We start from the raw sequence: 20,394 nt of genomic DNA, 5'->3' as shown, positions 1-20,394 counted from the left end.
CCTAGCAGTTGCCATCACCCAGAACCTTGGGGTGAGCACCTGTCCTAGGCACTGGAGGGGGGGGACAAAAGGAGGATGAGCCCACAGTCTACCTGGGAGAGCCAGGGCACACTGAGTCACCCAAGAACATTTGAAAGCACTCTGTGCCTTTGAATATGGGAAAGGTACCGGGGAGGAAGAGCAGAGGGGCAGGTTAATGGCTAGGTGGATCCTAAAATAATGCAAAAAGGATGATGTAAACCACTCCCACTTGGCTTAGTTTGTGAAGTGGCAGTAAGTGGAAGATCCAACACAGAAATGTGAACTCCAACTTGGGTTCTACGACTGCATTTCCTCTAGAGGGCTTTAATGACAAGCAAAAAGACTCAGGATGGTCATGTATATTTAGTTTTTATTTGCTTTTCTGTATCCGGCTCAATGGTCTCTCAGAATACTTTTTCCTTGACGGCCTCAAGTCCTACCCTGGGTCTAAGCGTCATCTTGGGCAGGCCGTGGCATCCAAAGATGTTCAGTTGGAAGCAATCACCTGAAGGAAAAGCCAATATGTCCACAGTCAGTAACTTCCGCCCACCTCCCTCTGTTTTCTTCAGGGCTGCTGGTTGAGGGTAGCCCTGCACTGAGTTTCTGAGGGGCATTGAGGGAGTGCTGAGGGTGGGGGGAGGGAGGCTAGGGGGATGGCAGTAAGGAGGTCTTAGCTGTGTCAGGACAATTAATGTTCTAGGCACATAGGCAGCACCTGGTGAAAAGAATAGGCCTTGAAATGGTTGTGAATCGAAGTTCATGCCACAAGACTCCAGAGTGTGTTTGAAGGCTGGAGGGCCGAGGTGGGATGATGGTGAAGCTACCACTAAGTAGTGTAGGTCAAGTCTCATCTAACCTTCAAGCATTATCCAAGGTAGTATAACCTCTTGTTAAAGGGTAGAGCAAATTCTCCGGATGCCCTTAGAAAGAGCTCATGGGAGAAAATGTTAGTGACTCTTCCCTTTCCCAGGAGTGTGCAGGATTTTCTGAAGCTGTTTTTCCCTTGGCTTTGACTTAGGACAGCATTGATATGTGCCTGGTTGAGGTCTGCTGTTGTCGCCATCTTACTCTAAGCAGTAAGTACTTGGGGTGAAGTCTGCTGAGTGGGTACGCAGGGGGAACTCAGGATGGCAGCTTTATTGAGGGAAAATGCATCACGGAGGCAAGGGGAAGGAGTACACGAACGTGACAAGGAGATGATGGCTTCCCTGTCCCATGATCGCTCCCCAACCAGTCAGCGTATGGGCTTCCAGGTGACCCTGTTTCAACCTGTCATTCGAGAGGACTCACATTGTTTATCCAGGAGATGTATGCAGAGACCCGTGTGAAGACTGTAGGCTTCCTGGAGACATTACAGCCCAGGCTGGACACGAAACTGGTCACTCCATGGACAGAATACTTGCCATTCACCAGGCAATGGAGAGGGCCCCCAGAATCACCCTGCAGGGAGGAGAAGGAAGGGCCTAAAGCTCCATTTTTAAATCTTTGAACCTTTGCTTTTGCTTACACTCCACTTCTGCGTGTCAAATCCTATGCAGTTTCAAAGCTCAATTCAAATCCCTACTTCCTTCGTATCCCCACAATCCAGATGAATCTCAACTTCCTATCCTTTCTTTTGATGCACTTATGTCATGTTCTGCCTTGTGTTTTGGTTTCATAATTTGTTTCTACCTGCCACACCTATCTATGAGCTTTTTGAGACAGCTTTCTGAGACTATGTCTTCCTGATATGTTTCCTTTCCACAATGCTAGAGTAGAACTTTGAACATCTTAAGCTCAATAGCTTTTATTGACTTAAATCAAACCTGGGAGTAGAGGGAGTAGGGTGTCCTAATGTCTTCATCTCCAGCATTTAGGCCAGTGGTTCTAATTAGACTTAGCCTTTAGACACAGGGTAAATAGTCAACACATTAAACTAACATGGGATGAAGGGGAGAGAAAATGATACTTTGGGTAGCAGTTACCTGCTCAGGCTTAGAATCAGAGGAACCTGCGTTTCCCTGGACCCTTTCCTCCTTACTCAGCCCCCAGGATTCCAGTTCTATAATTCCAGACAGAAAATTGAAAGATATTTCTCTAGAAAATCTGACCAGCACAAGAAGGAAGACCTAAAGCTACTGCCATTGGAGGTCCTCCACCGAAACCATCAGATTTTCACTAGATCACCCAACAGACCAGTTCAGCGTGGATGAATCCCACCAAAGGCTCAGAGCTACTGATCAGCTTTTTATTACCTCACTCTGAAATAAGAGCCTCTAACATAAAAATAGAATTCCAAACGAAGAGACAAAGAAATAAAAAGTGAAGGCAGCCAAGAGTATGCAGGGAGAAGGGAACAAACAATAAAAACCTATGATTACTATTGCATCCACGATGAAAGAACAGCATACTGCTGACCAAAACATTCAGAATACAAAAAGGGCCTTTGGAAATTATGAGTATGATAGTAGAAATGAAAGGTTGGAAGGGTTGGAAGATATGGTAGAACACACAAAACAGCATATAGAGAAACTAAGGAAATAAGAGGACCATCTGAGGAGGTAAATAAGTGAATAACAGAAATTCTAGAAAGAGACTATAAAAATGGAGGGAAAGAAATCATCAACAAACATTTTCAGAACCAAAGTTCTGGAGTTTCTAAAATGAGAAACCCCACCAAGTCTTTCTCACGATGAATGCAAATAAACCCATACGAAGACCCAAAATACTGGGGTCAAGAGAGGATGAAGTAAGTCACTTAACAAATTAGTGGAGAGTGTGGAGCTGAATCAGTGATAAAATGAGCATACATTATGCAAATTTGAAGACGGTCATTAACTCCAGGGAAAACAAAGTTCTGCAGGAAATGAAAAATGATTTCAGAATACAATGTGGGTAAGAGTTCAGCCATTAAAAAAGAAGGAAATTGTGCCATCTGCAACTATGTGGATGGACCTCGAGGTCAGTGTGCTCAGTGGAACCAGTCAGACAGAGAAAGACAGACACAGTATGATCTCTCATATATAAGGTTAAATCTAAACACAAAACAAAACAAGCTCATAGATACAGAGACCAGAGTGGTGGTTGCCAGAGGGGGTGGGGGATGGGGGAGAAAAAAAACTGCTTCCCTTTCTCATGAACTTACTGAAGGATTTGCAACATCAAATGATGTTTAAGACGAGAAAGAGAAACACAGGAACACAGGACTGGGGACCCACAATAAAGCACACACATGCTTGTGTGTGCCAAGCATGTCTCTGGAAGAATGGAGACAGCTGGGAGCAGCCTTTGACTACACGAAGATATATATAATCTCACTTATAGTGCTGCTTTTCATTACAAAGCACTCTTCCAAAATGTTCCAACAGCAGGCCCAAAATAAAGTCGCTTATGCTTAACTCCACCAAGACTTCATACCTAGCCCAATAGTAGCTTCAGTTTCTCCCAGAAATGTGACCTTTAACCAGCCAACCTGGAATTTCAGGTCAACAGTAGGAGGTAATCTGCTGATAGACCCCTTAGGAGGGCCACATTGCCTAAAACAAGGCATTCTCCGCTAGAGCTTGATGAAGCGGCTTTCTATTTGCTAGAGGGGATGTGATCTGATTCCTGAGTCATTGAATAAAGCCACTTGGATCTTTAAATTTACTCAGTTGGAGTTTTGTTATTTAACAGATTTGGTGGCAGAGGCCAGACCAAAGGACACTTCTGACAGCTTTGGGGGCACCAAGAAACAGGCATGACACTATGTGAACACTGCATTTACTATCTTTCTCCCCATTTCCAAAGGCCATGGGTAAGTCCCCTGGTCAATTCCATTAAGAATGAATGCTCATCACATCTTTAATAATGGGCATTTCTAAGTCTTTTGTCAGGTACAGAGAGTTACTGTTCTACTCAGCCCATTTTACAAAAGCTTCCTGCAAATGTGTTTTATCCTCAGAGAAATTTGTGGAAAAGAATCTAACAAGTACTCTGGACTACAGGTTTCTGATAACTTTCAGATCAAGCAACTGAACTGGGTGAGCACTTCCAGAACTAGTGGGAAAAGTGGATCTAAATAGGACAGATGTTAATTACATGGGCATGAGTGAATTGAGGAGAAGATGATGATTATTTGTATGACTTCTTATCTAAAACATGACTGTTTCCCTAATGTTTTGCTTTTCCAGATTTTAGGAACCTTTTCTCTTAATCTGTCAACAATTTGGTAAAAGGTATACATTTGCGACCAAAGATGAAACATGTACTTGTTTTTCTCCCTACCCAACCCCTCCAGAATTTGAAAACTCTTGAGCAATCTTTTCAAGGCAACATATAGCTGACCCTTGAACAACATGGGGATTAGGGACCCTGACTGCCCTGCCCTGTGTAGTCAAAAATCCCTGTATAACTTTTTATTCCTCCAAAATGCAACTACTAGTAGCCTACTATTGACCAAAAGCCTTGCTGATAAGAGAAACTGTCGATTAACACACATTTTATATGTTAGATGTGTTATATATGGTACTCTTAAAGTGAGCTAGGAAAATAAAATGTTATCAAGAAAATCATAAGGAAGAGAAAATACACTTACTGTTCTATATTTGTTGAAAAAAGAATCCACATGTAATGGACCCGCACAGTTCAAACCCATGTTGTTCCAGGGAAACTGGAGTTATTTGTTTACACAGGTTCAATGAGAATCTGATCTCCTTGTGACAAGACACAACTAGAAACATTTGTTATATTACCAAAGCTCTGACAGGAATATCATATTTGAGAAAGTTGTGCATAGACTCTGATATGACCAGACACTTTCAAGAAACTGAGATTAACATGGGGTGCTTGGGTGGCTCAGTCGATTAAGGATCTGGCTCTTGAACTCGGCTCAGGTCATGATCACACAGTTCGTGGGACTGAGCCCTGCATTGGACTCTGCACTGGCAGCATGGAGCCTGCTTGGGATTCTATCCTCCCTTTCTCTCTATCCCCGCTCTCTCTCTCTCAAAATTAAAAAAAGAAATAGAAATACATAAACTAAGGTTAACTTTACAGAGCCAATAAGGCCCCATGGAAAAATTGACCTGGCACTTTGCTTACAAGATTCCAGTAAAGCAGTCTTTAAGACTTAGGTCTTAGAACTTAGGTGGTCAGTCACTATTCTTGCTGCACTTAGGTAAATAATCAGGCAAAGTTTAATGTAAACAAGTTAATTTTTTCTATAGGAAATGAAGCTAAGTGTAGAAAGAAATTATGTTTATACTTTTATCTGTATGAGATTCTAATCCTGTTACTTGTCTTCAAGGTTCTATTATATACCTATAAACTGGATCCTGAATTCTTCCAGTTTTCTGAAAAATCTAGCTATGATTCTTCAAACTAACCTTTCCAATTTTCTCTTACCTTTCTGATTCGGAATCAATAAGAACAAAGACTACCCTTGAATCTAGTGCACCAGGTCCTCTTCACTACCCAGATGGTGGTCAGACCCCAGGGACTTCGACATGCATCTCATAGCTGACATCTGTCCCAACACAAACATTGGAGATCTTCCAATCAAAGTGACTAGGAAGAGAAGTAGCTGACATGGAGGTAGACTGCTTCCTCCCAAGATGCTAGATCAAGACCTCATACTTTAACTAAATACAAAACCCTTTCTTCTTCCCTTTCTTTCCTTTACTCTGGAGCTGGCTAAGAAAGATAACACCATCATCCATATTGCCTGAGCCATGGCTAAGTGTGGGGGGGGGGGGACGGGGTTGGTAACCTCTAGAACTTACAACAACTTTTTATTTCAGGCTAAGAGAAGACCTAACTGACCCCTGGTTTGAATGGGCAAATGCAACAATCCCTGGAATGAATCCATTAACAGTGCCACCTTATTGAGAAGTGTTTTGTGCCCCGAGAGGTGTTGTCTTTGTGGTAATTATCACTCTCCTTGGGCCTGTGAGTGAATAGATAGCTGGGACACAGCCAGGAAATGCCTTTTAGGTTACCCAACTGTGCCCCTAGGCTTTCCACAAATGAACTAAGACATCTCATTGTACAATTACCCTGGATTTACATCACTAAGTTAGAGAAAGAATTGAGTTAGAAAGGAATCATCAAGTTAGATCATTGAGTTAGAAAGGAATTATTCATGATCCAGGGTTCACTTCCTTTGGCAGGGCTACACTTCCCTGGTTAGGAGTAGAGTAAATGTACATTAGAATACCAATCAGAAACCTCTCTTTAACTCTTGAAGATATTGTAGAATTTGTGGCTAAAACAATAGCTGGCCAATAAAGATCCTTAGATTCTCTAGCCAAAAAAAATTTTTTTTTAGAGAGAGATAGAGGGAGCGAGTCAAGGAGAAGGTCAGAGGGAGAAGGAGAGAGAATCTCAAGCAGGCTCCACACTCAGCACAGAGCCTACTGTGGAGCTTGATCCCATGACCTGGGATCATGACCTGAGCCAAAACCAAGAGTCAGACACTGTAACTAAATGACTGAACTAACTATCTGAACCACCAGGTGCCCCATAAGTTATTCTTAATGATAGGATAGTCCTTAATTATCTTTAGCTGAGTGAGGGGATGTCTGTACTGTGACTAACACAACCTACTGTGCTAGGATTAACACTTCTGGGGAAGTTGAAACTCAATTACATAAGATCACCCAGCAAGCCACATGGCTTAAAAGGGTGACTCTTACAACAGGGTCTTTCTTTGATTTATTTGATTTTTATTGGTTTGGATGTTGGGGACCATGGCTCCAAAGTGCATTCAAAACACTGGGAATTATTCTGCATATAGTAATCATAATAGTTTCCTTGGCCCATTGTTATTCTCTCAAAAGTTTTAAATGCATGTTCACAGCCACTATTCACCAAGCAAATGATCTCCCCAAAACAGGAACACCAGAAAAGGGATGAAGAAAAGGAGCAATCTATAGATCATTGAACCTAAAGCTGTGGCCTGTGAATATCACAGAGATTAAGCAAAAAACCATATGACCTGTGAATACCACACAAAGGACAACAACATTTCACAAAAAGCTGTGAGAACTGCAAGGCTGTAGCTGATAGTATCACCAATGCTGTAAATTTTTATCATACCTGTCAGTTAAATTGAGAATCTGATCAAAAGCAAGGAATTGTTAAGGAGATAGTAGATACAAAATGGAGTCACTTGTGCTAAACCCCACCAAGACTTAACACCTAACCTAACTGCAGCCTCAGCTTCTTTCAAAAACATAACCTTCAGCCAGCCAACCTGGAATTTTCTGGTCAACACTAGGAGGTAATCTGCTAATAGATCCCTCTGTATCCCTTAGGAGGTCAACCTTACCTGAAACAAGGCATTCGTTACTAATAATTTCCTTTATTCCAGCTCCCTCTCTGTCTTTAAACCTTTTCCTTTTCTGCAGCTAGATGGAGCTCCTTTCTATTTGCTAGATGGGGGTGCTTCCCAATTCCTGAGTCTATTGAATAAAGTCACTTTGATCTTTAAATTTACTCAGTTGGATTTTTGTTATTTAACAGGTACATATGTGTAAAAGGAGACACCCACATCACCCATAATGCCTGAACTGAAAAATTAAGTAAGAATACAAAGATTTATTTTTAGAGAGGTATGGAAGTAGACACCAAAAGAATCAGCTAACAAGAGTTGAAAGTGGTCTTTTCTGGGGAGGAAGTTCTAGAAGAGTGGAAGGAACACAATGATAGTTCTTTTCCATTATTAAGCTTACAGTTTGATATGTCACCTTAGGCAATTTAATATGTATAATCTCATTAAAAATTAGAGCTCAAAAGGAAAAGACACCAAAATTTCAAATTGGGGATAATGCTTTTAAAAAGGAAGTAGCTGTACCACACCCCAACTACTGCTTAGGAAAAGAGGATGTTTTCTTTAGATTACTGCACTCAAAACAAATCAAACAAAACAGCCTAAAAATCTTCCACCCAATTCTAATACAGGGTTGAGAGTATTTCTGGGCTAGCGGAATGGAAAGTCATTAAACTACATATAATGCTATCATCTTATGTGAATTGACTTGAAAAGAAACTCTGGCTCTGAAGAGACAGAAGGTGTGGCTGAGGATTTCAGGGCAGAAGGCAGAGCTGGAAAGGAGCTCAGTGGGAATGAGTGGATCCACTCTGAGGTGAAGGGTTGGGGGACCCAGAAGTCTGAAATCCCAGAAGACACACTGTTGGAAAACTCCAGGGGCAAGGGACCTGGAGACACAACTGCCTCAGAGAACTGTCAACTTGGAGTGGCTGCAGAAGAAAAAGTACTCTACTTTTTCAGACTTCAAGACGCAGACAGAGCAGAGGGAAAGTGAATTAACTCGGAGAGGTTAAGCCTTAGGTAATAGGGGAAGCTGGCTGGTGAGGATCTAGAAGAGACTGCTTACCAATCAGTTTCTACTTGCATGTAGGGCTCCCAGTATACAGGGCTTTTATGTTTCAATATAGGAAGGCCTGGGCAAACTGGGATGAGTTGGTCACTTTAAGTCCATGGTTCTAGATGCTCACCAGAAAGCTTTGATCATTTGATTCTACTATTTCAGTCAGCCTACCATCCTACAGCTGGCTTCTCTTCTTCCTTAGCTCAGACCTTTCAGTTAGTCTGCAGTCTTGTCCCTTTTGCTCCAGTAATGCAGGAAAATGCAGCCCTGGATTAATGCATCCCTGCAGCTGGGTCTTGAGTAACATGGAATGAATCACACGCTCACTTAGTCATCGCGTGGTCTGCGATCCCACTCTATCAGTAACATCTTGGAGACCAGTCATTGTTGCACTCACTTTAATTAATCCAGACCCATACAACCCTTGTACCTTCATTATCAGCATCCAATCTGACTCCTATTTCATAAGTAAATAAAAAAGATAAGGCAAACACCTGCCATCCTCCAGCCACCCAACGGCACGCTCTTTCATATCCATGCACATTTTGGCGTCTCTCTTCCTGTGCTCTTGTTTCCCTCACTCCTCCTCTGGGATCTTGTGCTGTCCATTATTTCCTCTGTCTAATAACACACTCAATTTTAACATATGGTATTTAGCCCCTCCATGATTTGTCATCTTCCTTAAAGCTGCCAGACTCTTTTTGTGTGTGTGTGGTCCCTCTCTTTCATCCAAGATTCTTGGAAGAGTATTCTCCATTCCTTACTGTGTTTCTAGTTGCCTTTTTATTTCTTGTCTTCAATAAACCTTCTGCCCCCTCCACTCTACTGAAACTGTTCTTGCCACAGGTACCAGTGAGCCACCAACTGCCAAAATAGGCACGTCAACCATCTACTGTGGCTCCTGGATGCACTGTATACCGTGTATGACACATCAGTATTTCCTGAGACTCTGGAAAACCCTTATTACCTCTAATCCCTCTTAGGTCTTATGGGTTCTTTGTCCTCCACCTATCTCTGAAGCATTCAAGTATTCATGTTATCATAAAATTTCCCCTCAACTCATTGTTCTTTTCTCATTCTAGAACTTTTCCCCTGCAGGATGGGGGTGGCTGGGGTGGGGGGTGGAGCTCATCTGGTGTATCTCTAGCCCAGCTCTCCCCTCAAGCTCTACTTCTTTCTATCTAAATACTTACTAACTATACGTGAATGTTCCACTGGGATTTCAGACTCAACTTGTTCAAAATCAAATTCATCATCTTCTTTCCCAAATCCTATAAACTTTCTGTCACTGGAGGCAGTAAACTGCTCCTCTAAGTCACTTAAACCCAATGCCTGGAAGTCACTCCAGATCCTCCTTCCTTCTCCCTCCTCTTCACTGCCCTAGTTCAAGCCCTCAAATTTATTGCCTAGATAATTACAGTAGTCTCCTAATCTGTCTCTTGGCTAACCTAACACTCTTCAAAGACACGCTTACCCAGTCATTAGACAGTATTTCTGAGAGGCAACTCTGATAATGCTATTCTCCTTTTCATAACTCTTTAATGGTTTCCCAGCCTAAGAGATAAAGTTCACGTCCGTAAGCATGTGATGGAGGTTCAGGGCAGGCTGCCCCCAAATATACCACTTTAAGATATTGATTATTTTGAATTAAAGTTACTTAAGAACAGACATTGGAAGAAGGACATTCTCCATTCTAACCCTACTTTGTTCCTCTGAAAGCAGAAACTAAATCTCCCATGTAAAAGGTACTTTCCCTATACTAGGAGGTAAGGAGATACCCTTACAGCTGGAGATAGGGAATTCAGGGCCATATAACAAATTCTGTTACTTCACCTGTTTGTTGTTTCTTCACTAATTCACACCAAGCCCAAACATCTTTCTCTTGTCAATTCTTCACAAATTTATTATTTCTTTGTCTAAAAGGTCTTTGAGTCTCATTTTTATGAGGTCCTGCATATATGAAATTAAATTTGTTTTTCTCCTGTTAATCTGTCTTCTGTCAATTTAATTATTAGGTGAGCCAAAGAACCTAGAAGGGAGAAGGGAAAAATTTCTTCCCCGGCACATGGCACTTGAAATGCTAAGTCATGTGGCTCCAACTTGCCTCCAATGTTGTCTCCTGACATTCCCTGGTATGGTTATAGTTTATTTCTAGTCCAAGGGTCAGCAAATTTTTTCTATAAAGGGCCAAATAGTATATATTTTAAGCTTTGCAGGCTATAGTCTTTGTTGCAACTATTCAACTCTATGAAAGTAGCCATGAACAATATGTAAATAAACAAGTATGGCTGTATTTATTCCAATCAAAAAATTTTTAATAAACATTATTAAAATTAAAAAATTTTCATGTGTCATGGCATTATTTTTGTTAATTTATTATCAACCATTTAAAAATATACAAAGCATTCTGGCATTAAGGAATCTACTCCTGAAATCATTGTTGGACTATATGCTAACTAACTTGGATGTAAGTTTAAAAAAAATAAAAAAAAAAGAAATTTAACAAGAGTGTGGGAGACAAACATGAAAAAAAACATTCTATAGAATGGTGATAGGGAAACAGGACTAAGAGCAAGAGGCAGTAGATTTGGAGGCTTGTGGGCTCTGACCTCTGCTCCAGCTATAGGGAATGCTCTGTAATTCTCTAAGTGTTCTAGATGGTTTCTGGGCCCATGCCCTCATTCATGTTCTTTCTCTTCCTCTGAACAGCTTTTCCCCTTTTTGCCTGGCTTTCTCCCATTTAACCATCAGGACTCACTACAGACTTTGCTTTCTTGGCAGGATGCAAGTCTTTTCTGCCCCAACAGGTCTAGGTAAGTGCCCATCCTTTGGTCTCCCGTATCACCCTATGCATATCTTTATTGTAACACCCATGTTGTATTACAATGTTCTATCATACATCTGCCCTTACCATTCTTCCACTAAACCCTGTGTTTGAGTCATCTTGTATCCCTAACACTTAGCACAGTGCCTGGCCTTTACCAGGTAATCAAGAACATTTGTTGAACTGCATTAAGAAATCTATGAGATGGTATTTTGCAGATTGATCTTATCTAAATTGAAGAAGATTCTATTTATGATACATATAAATGATTATTACACATTTTGTACACTCTCCCCTGCCACAGTCACCTGTGTATACTCCTGGGAATACTACTGAGGTAAAGGGTTGGTGGCGGGGGAGGTACAAGGAAAGCTGGGATTGATGGGAACAGAGCTTTCTCGTACCCAGTTACACCCACCACTCTAGGCTATAAGAAGTCTAGGTGACAAACAACTTCCAAAGACCGCACACGGACACCAACACACAAATGTTGGGCCACATACAAGCTCTTGAGGTCAGGGCACTAGGCAAGATGAGTTTTAGGATTCCTTTCGACTCTGAGATTCCTTGAGTATAGAGTTACTGGCACAGACTCATTCTCACTGAGACGCCAGAGCAGAAGGTGAAGTCAGGGGTGGGGGGTGGGAGTAGGTGTGGAAAAGGGAGTGAGAAAGAGTGGGGGCGGGGGAGGCCGAGAGAGGAGGGACCTATGTGCAATTTCTGGCTGTCTGCATGTGTTCACCTGGCATCCAGAGCGAATTCCATCCCCTCCTGCGCACACCATGGTGTTCTTCACGGTGGAGCCCCAGTAGGCGGAGCTAGAGCAGGTGGCGTAGTCCACGGTGGGCAGGTAAGCCTGCTGCAGGGCCTGGGCCAGCTGTCCATTGGCTGAACAGGACACACAGCGTTGGAAGTCAGCCCCAAACCCTCTGGTGGGGGAGGGGGGAGCCTTCCATACCCTCCCAAACCTTCCCAAGCTCCGATGAAAGCAGCCTCCTTCCAGGGCCACGGATCCTCCCCTTCCCCCACGTTATATGCAGGCTGCTGGCCCCTTCCTTCAGGGCTTATTCTTGATCACTGTTCCCAAGCTCCAAACCACCAACCTCCAAACTCCTACTGCTGCTTAAAAGAAGGAAAGCACTTTAAAGTCACTGGAATGGTCGTGTCTGTTGAGAACTCCCCTGCTTTCACTTTACACTGTCAACCCCACAAAGCAGAACCAGGACCACACCCCCTTCTTTTCATTTCCTATGAGCTTGCTACGGCTTTCCTTTATGTGGCTCTTTTGACTTTTCAAAGCCTTTGCACAGGAATTATTTCTTTGCATCCTTACAGCAACTCTTTCATGTTAGAGATCAGGAGGTTGAACCTCTATGACCTTAAGTGAACTGAGAGCAGCTGCATTAGAAGCATCTCTCTCTCTCTCACTCGCTCTCGCTCTCTCTCCTCTCTCTCTGTCTCTCTCAGCTCCATGTTTTCCCAGCAGACTGGCTGCTCACGGCAAGGCCTTGCCTCTCCCCCAGACCTCAAATACCGCCTCCTGGCTGGCAGACTTCTGGGTCAGCCCTAATGTCCCTGCCTTCCTTAACCATCTCTGCTCGTAGCCCTTCCTACCTTTCTATGTTGTCTGGATGGCACTGCCTCCCAGAGCTCTTCCTGTGACTACCAGAAAGAGCTAGCTGAGGCCTCTTCTGCCTACACTTCTCCAGACCTACCTCTGCCTCTAGTTTAGTCACTCCAACCCACAGCCCACCGACTATCTATGGAGGTAGCATGATGGTGTAATGACCGCCAAAGTGAGAGCCAGGACATGTGGGTCCTGGCCCCAGCTAACTAGTTAGTAACAAGTCATGTGATCTTATATATGGTCTTTAATTTCGTTGGGCCTCAGTATCCTCATATACAAAAATGAGATGCTGGTACAAAATATTCTCTGAAGGAAGGTGTTTTTGTTTTTGTTTGTTTTTTCAGTCATAAGAGTCTCTGACTCGCTGACTTGACTATTCCGTGGCCCGTTCTTAGCTTGATTCCATGCACCAGTTATTTGATCTCTGGTTCCCTGTCTCTGGCTATGAGCACCTAGGACTACAGAAAAATGTGCCCAGAAGCTCAGCTACCTACTCAAGACCTACGTGGTGGATTTTGCCAGTAGGTGACTTACTCTTGGTCCTGCCCCAGCCTGTGATGTAGCAGGGACTGTTGTTGGCCAGGATGGTTCCCGACGGTGGCAGAACACCCAGCTGGACATTGCTGTTGAGGGTAACGCTCTGGGCCAGGCGCAGCAGGGCAATGTCGTAGCTGAGGGAGGAAAAGAGCCTGCTCAGGCCTTCCTTCAGGTCAGCATCCAGGGGGCCCTCACCAAGCCTTTGTGTGCCCATAGAATTAGCAGCTAACAACTTTGAAAAAGGAAGGGGCGGATTTGCCAAGCTTCCAACTCAATCAAACACATTTGGCTTGTAGGATATTACTTGTTTAACAGCAGCACCTGCTGGTGAGGTCTTGGTGTTGTGGTCTAGCTGAGGCCTCTGCAACCCTGGGGTGGGGCTTACATCTTTCAGTTATGAATGGGGAATCAGAAAGGAGCAGAGTGCTGTGATCTTGGTAGCAGAGAAGAATTCTCAGAGAAGAAAGATGTACAGTGCTGTGTGGGTCTGAAAACCCTGCAGAAATATCCCGGGTTACTTGAACCCGCTCCCCACCCCCACACTCCAAAGACTTGGCCACCATTTTAACTATCTCTTTCCCAAAAGTTTACAGCTCAGCCTTGCAGGAGTTTTCTCATATAAGATTCATTTTAAGACATTTACTTTTGCTGATGGAATCTATTCCATAAAATGAATAATGAATAACAATAGCAACGGAAACATGAAGCTCTGCAGAGAAGGAGTTTCAGGTGATCCAATCACGCAAACCAGACTAGATCAAACAACTCACAAAGGTCTTCCAAAATTCTCAAGCCTTCCAAAAGCTAAATTCTCAGAGTCCTTCTGAATGAATGTGAGGGAAGCCAAGCCCCTGTTGCTGGCCAGTCAGGCCTCTACCTCCCAGCCCAAGGCCAGCCCAGCCCTGTCCCTACCCGGCAGCCACATTATTGCTGTTCCAATATGGATGCACCACGATCTTCTGCACACTCACACGCTGCTCTGTGCCATCGTTCTGGCTCAGGTTGTGTTCTCCAACCACCACCCGGAAGGTCATTTTGTTGCTGAAGTGAGAGAAGAGAAGGAAGAAGCCCTGAGTGATCTGGGGTGGGAGTGAGGGGGGTGCTCTTTTCCCTTAGTGAAAAGATGGGAAACCATCTCACATCTTATCTTTAGGACAAGAACTCATCTTAACTGGCCCAGGCAGAGGGCAAAGGAAAGACCCCGGAAGACCAGGAAATAACAAGCCCTCTCATTCTCGAATTTACTAACCTGTGGGAATGCCCAAAACTACCATCAACTTCATTGCCCCATTTTTTAAGCTAAACAGCCTAGGCTGAGTATCTCACAACCTGGGAGAAGTATGGTTAACAAAAATGAAATAATGGCTCTCGGCCCACAGAGAGATTTTGAGGGAAGTATAAACCAATAGTTTAAAACATGATCCCTGGGCCACCAGAGCCAGCATAACCTGGAAACTTGTGAGAAATGCAGATGAGCAGGCTTCAACCTGAACCCACCAAGTCAGAAGCCCTGATCTGTGCCTTCCAGGTGATTCTGATTCATGCTCAAATTTGAGAACAATTGTTCAAGACACATATGAAAAAAGTGATTACCAGCCAGGCATTGACCGGGCACTTAAATATTTACCTACTTGATCCCCACAATAATGCTGCAAAGTAGGTTTTATCACCCCATTTTAGAAATAAGAGAATGAGAGCTTAGAGAAGCTAAGGAAGTCATCCAAAGTCAGAAAAGTAGAAGGTGAAACAGGATTTGAACCTAAGCTTGCCCCGTGCCAAAGTCTGTACTTTTCATTATATTCTACTACCTCCCCACGGGTCCCCCAAAAGCCCCTTAAAGTCTTGTCCCGAGTGCTCCAAGATATATATTCCTCCCGAAAGGCCAGATGTCTCCCCTTCCAGAAGCTCAGCGAAGCTGGGGTTTTGTTTTCCTCACTTGTCCACGCAGTGAGCGGCTGTCATCACCCAGTTCTGTGTGATGAGTGTCCCTCCGCAGGTGTGATACCAATTGCCCCCAGAGAGGTACTGGAGGGAAATCTAGAAGGGGAGGAGAGGAAGGAGGAGGTTGGTGTTTCTTAAAAGGCTTTGCCCCAAACTACACATAACACTTCCTTCCATTCTTCACAACATTTTCCAACTTTGTGGGCCAGAGACGGCAAACGGGTTTCATTTGACCTGTCAGTTGCTACTGATGGGTCGCTAGAGGCGTCTTGGGGTGGCATTGAGAAGGGCTGTGCAGACGCCCGGGGTCAGCAGGAAAGAGCGCTCAGTCGTTGGCTGACTGGTTGACGTTTGCTGTGTACATGGATGGGGGGAGGGAAGCCACACCCACCGTGAACTTGACATCCCCACTCTGGGTTGTTGCAAAGGGCCAAGAACTCAGGCCCTCTGACCTGCATTCCCTCTCGAAAGGAAACGTGGCTGTGGAATTGCTCTATCACGTAAGTCCACAGGCTTAGGGCTCCAGAGAGCCCCCTCCAATGTCCTCAAGACATGTCCTGTCCTCCCCCTCTGCCCCCAGCTTTAGGGAATACTCAGAGCCACCCTTAGAATATTCATTTTTATCAGCTCAGGTCTTCTTCAGCACCTCGTATTCCACAATCACTCTACTTCTAAAAATTAGGATGCAAACTTTGGTGAACCGAACTGAATGCTCATTGTAGTGATTCCTCGCAAAGTGTGGTTATTCACCAGTTAACCTGCTGGTCTTACACATTCAGGATTGCTTAAATCAAAGCCTTGCTGCCCTGTTACGAAAGTAGAAACCCTTTAAGTAGCCAAATAAGCCACATGCTCTACTTGGGGGCTGGGGATGTGCTTGAATGTGGAGTAGTGTGTGTGTGAGTGAGTGTGTGTGTGAGTGTGTGTGTGTGTGTGTGTGTGTGTGTGTGTGTGAGTCAAGGTACGGGGAATCTGAGCTGTGGGTCTGGCATACAGTATGGCTTGTGCCACTGGGAACCTACATGCGGTTTGGGTTTGGGTGTGTGCCTGGGAAAGTGAGTGTGGCTGGTGTTCAAATCCCCTCCCCCAAAGCTTCTGTGCCTTTTTCCACCTAAGCCTGGGCCCGTTCACCTCGTACACCAGACAGAGAGCTCCTTCTGGATAAGGCCGTGCACAAACACACATCATATTGTGTACCAGCACACACACAACTCGTCTTGTTGGAAGTTGGGCTGTGAAGGAGCACCCACCTGTGAGGGCCAGGAATTCCTCCGGGCCTCAGTCCCTCCAACTACCCGGGGGTTGGTTTCTGGAAAGTCCTGGGTGCTGTGTCCTTTGTGGGGCAGAAGAAAAGTGAGTGATGACTAAGCACGGGGTCAGCTCAGGGTGGGGGGCAGGGTGGCAGTTGTGCTTTGTCTGTGAATTCACAGTTCCTCCCTAGCAAATGAGGGACCCAGCTGAGAGTTATGGGAGCCCTTTCTGAAAAGAGGGGAGTCTGAGTGGCTTCTGCTCCCCCCCCTCCACGTTGTCCCCAGAACTCTGGCATACTATGAAGGACCCATATCACATAGAGGGCCCCAGAGGCTCCCTGTGGTCTCAGCCTCGCTTGGGGTCATCCCCACCCCCCTACCCACACATTTGATGCTGTGGCAGGATTCTTCAGGAGTGCAAGGACAGCAGTGCACATCCCAGCCAGGCACCTGCTGAGGATGTTTTCCTGTCGATGAGGGTGGTAAGGAAGTCCAGACCCACGAAAGAGGCATCTCGGCTTCGTGGCTCAAGGCCCTGCCAACCAGAGGGCCATGCATGAAGAGTGGCCCTCGCTGTTCCTGTCCTGGATTCCAGGAGGGTAACGTTTTTGCTAGACCCACAGGGTGTCCCATCTCGCCCGGAGATAGAGAGCAGGCCTGGACTTAAGGATAGCTTCTGACCCTGCTGTTCAAATCCTCTGCCCTATAGAAGTCAGGCCAGAGGACCCACTTACCATAAAGGACCAGGGTGGCGAACACCAAGAAGCGTAGCATGTTGCTGGCCAGGTTGACCACTGCCCTCTTGCCATGAGCCAAGCCCTCTTTATACTCCTCTTATCAGCAGCTTTGCTGGCCATCTTGCTGCCAGCTGTCAGGGCTGCTGAGGGAAGGCCAGGGAAAGTCACAGGTGACATGGAAATACAAATGAAAAGATTTATTTTCAAGTAAACTAAATTATCTGTTGTTCAAAGGCAGAACAAGGTCAGGTTAGGGCTAAATTAAGCATCTGTGTTCAGTTGAAAGGCATCCAGTGAACTCTTTTTTCAGAAAAAGGAGAGGGAAGCAGGGCTGGTCTTTCCCTCAGGGTGCTCCCCTCATAGTCTGTCACTGCCTTGTTGTCCTCAGTGACGCTGTCAATGCACCAGGAGGTGGAGGCAAGGGGTGGGTGTGGAGGAGGAAGGGTAGTTAGCAAAAAGAAGAGATGGCAGTCTCCCCCTGCCTGAGGAGGGAGGTGGGCTATTGCCTCCAGGACAGAGGCGTAAATGCAGGGAGACTAAGCCAAGTAGGGACAGTGGAGAGAATTCTGGTGGAGGAAGGTCCTAAGAAACGGGTTTGGGGAGACCCAGACGGAGAGCCAGCCAGAGAGCTCCCAGAGAAGGAGAGCGTGAGGTGGGTTAGAGTGGGGGAGCCCCCAGGAAAGGGAGATAGTCTGAGGGCTGTGAGCATGGAGGGCAGAGGGAGCAGGTGAGGAACAGGCATGGCCTGCAGGAGATGAAGGCTCTGCCTGTCAAAGTCAGGAGAGGAGAAAGGAGGGGGGTGCAGGGTGCCTTGAGGCGGGCAGACGACTTTGGGTTGGGAGGCCCCAGAGCAGAGGCTGTGATTCAGGCAGAAGAAGCCAGGAAGCCCGGAGGGAGGCAGAGGAGTCATCTGGTTCACCCCAGGGGTAGGGGTGGGGGTTTTGTGGCCTAGACACTTTCCAGAATGCAGTGTTCATGCTGCAGTTGTAAGAGAGGCCTGGAAAAACGCTGTAGGAAGGAGTTCTATATGCCATGTCATAGAGCCGTTCAGGGCCATCACATTATGGCACTCAGGACACCTGGAGGGTCCCCTTTCCAGTCTAACCCCCAGGATTCCTACCAAAGTAGATGAGGAAGAGGGCAGAGCTGGGCTGGGGAGCCAGGCTTCTTTGGTCATTTCCCCCCCTACCCCCACTCCCGCCTCTGGAGTTAAGAAGCCAGGATGAGGAGCCTAAGAGGAGGCCTTTAGGGCCAACTAAAGGCTGCCCCTCAACCTCACATACTCCAAAGTGAGCCAATGTCACATCCACCTTCACAGCCTTGGCCTAGAGCAACCCAGTCTATGCCTGCATAGAAACCAAAGTCTTCAGGACTACACCCTTAAGGCCCTCACATCCGTCACCTAATCTGCACGCCCAGCCTCATCGCCCCTGCTGGTCAGACTTTATTTTCACTCTTAGGGTTAGACGGAGACAGTGGTTTTGGTTTAAATTTTGAGGCCTTGTGTTTCTTCTGACTAAGCAATTCTAATTCTAGGATTGCACCCTTTTGAAAGAAACACAGGCACAAAAATAAATGTACGAGGATGTGGGTTATGGGAGAGTTTGTCACCAAGTTGTCGCAAAATTGGGAAAAACCCAAGTATTCATCAGCAGGGAAAGGTTAAAGAAATTAGATTTAACCAAATTATGGAGTACTCTCCAGCTTTTAAAAAGAATGAGTTAGACTTTAATGAACTGACATAAAAAGATGTCCTTGAGATATTATATGAAGACATCAAATTGCAAATGATATGGTACTGGGTATGTGTGTATTTGTTATTCATAGAAAAAGGGTATGAAAGGGTTTTTATCCAGAAGTTAGTACTTGTAGAGAATGAATCAATAGGTATGGAGGCATTGTGAGGATCAATTTTACTTAAAAAAATTTTTTTAATGTTTATTTATTTTTAAGAGAGAGAGAGAGACAGAGTGTGAACAGGGGAGGTGTAGAGAGAGAGACACACAGAATCTGAAGCAGGCTCCAAGCTCTGATCTGTCAGTACAGAGCCGGATGTGGGGCTTGAACTCATAGACTGCGAGATCATGACCTGAGCTGACGACGGACACTCAATTGACTGAGCCACCCAGGTACCCCTCGATTTCACTTTTTAAACTCATATTTTTCTGTATTATTGGGCTTTTCTACAGCCTTACTTTTGCAATTAAAAACAAGAATCTCTCCTGGGATACTTAGCTATATTTGGCAATGGTGCCGATATACTTCAAGTAGGAAATCGATTCCCAGGAGGGACCAGCCATTTAATGCTAAATCGGGAGGCTTCTGGAACCAGGGGATAGTAGCACAGCATCAAGGTTTTAAGCCAGATTTAAGCAAGGTTAAGTTAAGGTTTTAGGTTAACTCTGAGAATGATTGGAGGGGCGAATTTTAAGGAATAGTGCAGATATTTGGGGTAGGATGAGGCCAGCCTCAGCTAAGGGGAGGCCATGAAGTCGTCTGTCACCCCACCAATGCCCTCTCTCTCTTCTTGATCACCTGTCTTCGCTAGTCCTTCCCTCACTCCCAAATCTGGGCCCACTCTCTAGGTGTGCTGTGTGGTTTTTTCTCCTGCTGCACTTCCTCTTAGCTGACTGCTCCAAGAGACATTATACTGCTTTTGCAGAGGGGTGAGGAAACTTGGCACCGAACAGGCACCTCGGTTGGGCATATGTCATAACACTGGCTGGCGAGCTGTTGAGTGATGCCGTAGAGCATGAAGGGTATGGGATAACTGGCAAATAGTCAACACCTGGTAAATGTTTGGATATTTCATGCATTCAGGGACAGAGCTAGGATTAGAGTTAGGATCTATGGCTCGCTATGGTTTACGCAAATCAGCATGGCCTTCAAAGCCTTCTCAATTGGTCCCCAACCCACTGTTTACAGACTGACATACCCCACAGGCTCAGCGGGCACAGGGCCTAGGGCGCACGGTACTTTTAGGGCCCACACAGTTTTTATTTCTTTTTAAATCAGAAGAAATAAAATGAATACAATCAGCCTGGATTATATTAATTTTTATACCAATGCAGCTGTAAAACATAATTAAACATTTTTTTATGAAGAC

General features: G+C 45.0%; 1 protein-coding gene across 1 annotated transcript; it reads right to left on the bottom strand.

Moving 5' to 3' along the window:
- Positions 1-373: 373 nt before the first annotated feature.
- CELA1 (chymotrypsin like elastase 1) lies at positions 374-17,390 on the bottom strand. The gene is made up of 8 exons (XM_029955765.1): positions 17,286-17,390; positions 16,552-16,634; positions 15,297-15,397; positions 14,273-14,401; positions 13,358-13,494; positions 11,939-12,084; positions 1,312-1,461; positions 374-526 (listed from the first exon to the last, which is right to left on the bottom strand). The coding sequence occupies exons 1-8, from the start codon at positions 17,323-17,325 to the stop codon at positions 509-511; spliced, it is 804 nt and encodes a 267-aa protein (XP_029811625.1). The 5' UTR covers positions 17,326-17,390; the 3' UTR covers positions 374-508.
- Positions 17,391-20,394: the final 3,004 nt, after the last annotated feature.

The sequence above is a fragment of the Suricata suricatta genome, chromosome 10 (genome assembly GCF_006229205.1).
Source record: "Suricata suricatta isolate VVHF042 chromosome 10, meerkat_22Aug2017_6uvM2_HiC, whole genome shotgun sequence".
Taxonomy (NCBI): Eukaryota; Metazoa; Chordata; class Mammalia; order Carnivora; family Herpestidae; genus Suricata; species Suricata suricatta.
Note: the sequence above shows the minus strand (reverse complement) of the source record. Positions and strands in the feature narration are given on the sequence as shown.